The 2,653-nt window shown below is 34.4% G+C and overlaps 1 protein-coding gene across 1 annotated transcript; it reads left to right on the forward strand.

The window, feature by feature from the left end:
* Nucleotides 1-1,285: 1,285 nt before the first annotated feature.
* LOC111915445 (uncharacterized) lies at nucleotides 1,286-2,261 on the forward strand. The gene has a single exon (XM_023911102.3). It carries the CDS (start codon nucleotides 1,358-1,360, stop codon nucleotides 2,150-2,152), a length of 795 nt encoding a protein of 264 aa, XP_023766870.1. The 5' UTR covers nucleotides 1,286-1,357; the 3' UTR covers nucleotides 2,153-2,261.
* Nucleotides 2,262-2,653: the final 392 nt, after the last annotated feature.

Below are 2,653 nucleotides of genomic sequence, written 5' to 3' on the forward strand. Positions count from 1 at the left end.
TAAATATAAACGGGGCCCCCGCGGGAGTACGGGACGGAAATACTCACTCCCGCCCCCGGTCCCGAAAATAAACGGGAGTTAATATCGCCCCCGCCCCCGCTCCCGCTCCCGAATTTTTTAAAAAATTAGTCTCGTACGGTATCGGGGTCCCACGGGAACGGGGTCCCGCGGGGGTTTTTGACATCCCTAAGCGATTCTGTGTTTCTCGTGTATATAGTCTCTCATAAAGTTTTTTGATAATGATGGTGATTTTTTTGGCACAATAAATTAATTAATTTGCATCATAGTATAGAGAAATTTTATTATGTTTGATTTCTTGGTTTTGTAACCTACATTAATAAAGAGCAGCAATATAGAGAAACAAAGATAGCAATAAAAAAATACAAACGATGGAAAAGCAATTTATGAGGAAATTATGTCGGTGGTAAATGAAGTTTATAAACTATCAACATTTTGCATGTTATCATGTAACAAGTGAAAAAATAAACTAAAAATAATATGTTTTTTTTTCTATGTTCATATATTATTATATCATCTCCAAAAACTTATATCCAACATTTTTTTTTTCTCGAATGCCCTCTAATGTATGATGGACTAAAAACTGGTTTTAAACAACTTTTTTTAACTAGCCGATCGATTTCGTATTCCATTTAAACAACTTTTTTTAACCTCAAACCATCATGTAGGTAAAACTAGGAACTTACAAGACGAAAATAGCTCAGGTATATGATATGATCTGGGCTCCTTTTAATATTGAAGAGTTCTAGCTAGGGCGTGAAAAATGGTACATTTCGGTAAATATATCAGAGTCAAAAGTCAGATGAGAAGGGCTGGAGGTCCTTTAAATTAAGTGGCAAAATAGCATGCCGCATGCAAATTTTCATTTATCTGTATTAAATACGACACTGTATGTCGTAAGAGCACATTCGATATAACAACAAAAACAAATACAGCACATTTCTTAATTTAATGTTTCAAGAGATGCCGTTTCCGAATATCTACTTTCTATTTGGATTTCAAGGTTGGGTCACTACTATGATTAGACAGCTAATATGTTCTGCACTTGATCTGCAAATCCTTCCAAACTATTAATTTATCTAAAAATATTGCACTAAAAACAAACTTTGTAATGCAAAAGTTAGACAAGGCTTGAGAGAACGGCATCTATATATGATGATTAACAAATAAAACAAAATTATGAGCTTTTGTTGCCTAGTTAGGAAGCAGGGTCAACTCTTTGTAATGACATGCACATGTTGGCTTGTGATTGATTCACTCTATATATCCCCACTTTGTATATATACGAACAATTGGACCTACAACTAGTATCACAAAACTTTTAGTTCTTTCACAAATAATGGCTTCTACCTCTTGTTTACCTGATGATACTCATCATATCCGATCAACTAGTTTGCCAACTAGAGCGCATCCAATCATTCTTCAGGCGCAAGAGGAGATCTGCAAATTCAGAACATGGGAGGCCTCGATATCATCTATTCCTACTGCAGATTCAATCTGCAGTGCATTAACGAGGTTGCAAGTATTGTATGAATGCGTTGACAATGTTCTCAGTTTGCCTTTGACGCAGAAAGCTCTTACTCACAACCAATATACAAAATTGGTCAATGAGTTGTTGGATAAATCCATCAGTCTTATGGATATATGTGGCTCTACAAGAGATTTGGTCTCGAAAGTGAAAGAAAATGCGAGAGATGTTCAGTCGGCCATGAGAAGAAGAAAAGGAGAGGTAAGCTTAACCACTTCCTTTATCAAGAACCTGAAGAAAGAAGCCAAAAAAGCTATGGCGTCTTTGAAGCAAATTGATGAGAAGATTGGGGACATGAAACCATTGGATCTAGATCACCACCTCTTATCAGCTATTAAAGTGGTAAGAGATGTTGGAGTTGTGAGATCTTCTGTATACAGGTCACTGTTGTTGTTCTTGTCTGGATCTGTTCCAAACTTGAAATCCACAAAGTGGTCGATTATCCAAAAAATGATTCAGAAAAAACCAAGTGCTGGAAAAGATCCGCTTGAAATTTCAAATAAAGATCTGGAGTGCCTTTTTCAAGAAATGGAGAATGGTTTGGAGTGCATGTTTAGGAGTTTAATCAAAACAAGGGCCTCTCTCTTGAATGTTCTTTCTCGTTAATGTTATATCATAAATGTATCGCAATGATAAAAGTGTCTTTTAAATGTATGCCAAATTTATAAGCATTCATGCTTCAGATTTTAGTAATGAAAGTGTGCAATTGCAACCATGTGTACGTATTTGAGCGTATCAAAATTTTTGAAATATAATTCCCTTAGATAAAATGACGTTTTTTACTTATTGATGTGTCTTATCCGTGTCCTTGTAGATGATGTTTATGTTGTTCCCAAGTTCATTTGATAAGCCTATATATCCATCTACTAACCATGTCCTACTAAATATATAATTGCTAAGTGATGTTAGAACAAATTGTTCATGATTTTATGAAGCAATCAAAATATTGAATCACTAAGAAAAAAAAATGTATACATAGTATTTCAATGGCATCTATCCACTGATTTCATAAATCAAAATATATATAATTTTTTGATGTAATATACTTTTTAGTGCATGTTCCGATTATCTAATTTTTTTGTTTATTTGATATTTAATATCATACGT

Source organism: Lactuca sativa, chromosome 3, assembly GCF_002870075.4.
Source record: "Lactuca sativa cultivar Salinas chromosome 3, Lsat_Salinas_v11, whole genome shotgun sequence".
NCBI lineage: Eukaryota > Viridiplantae > Streptophyta > Magnoliopsida > Asterales > Asteraceae > Lactuca > Lactuca sativa.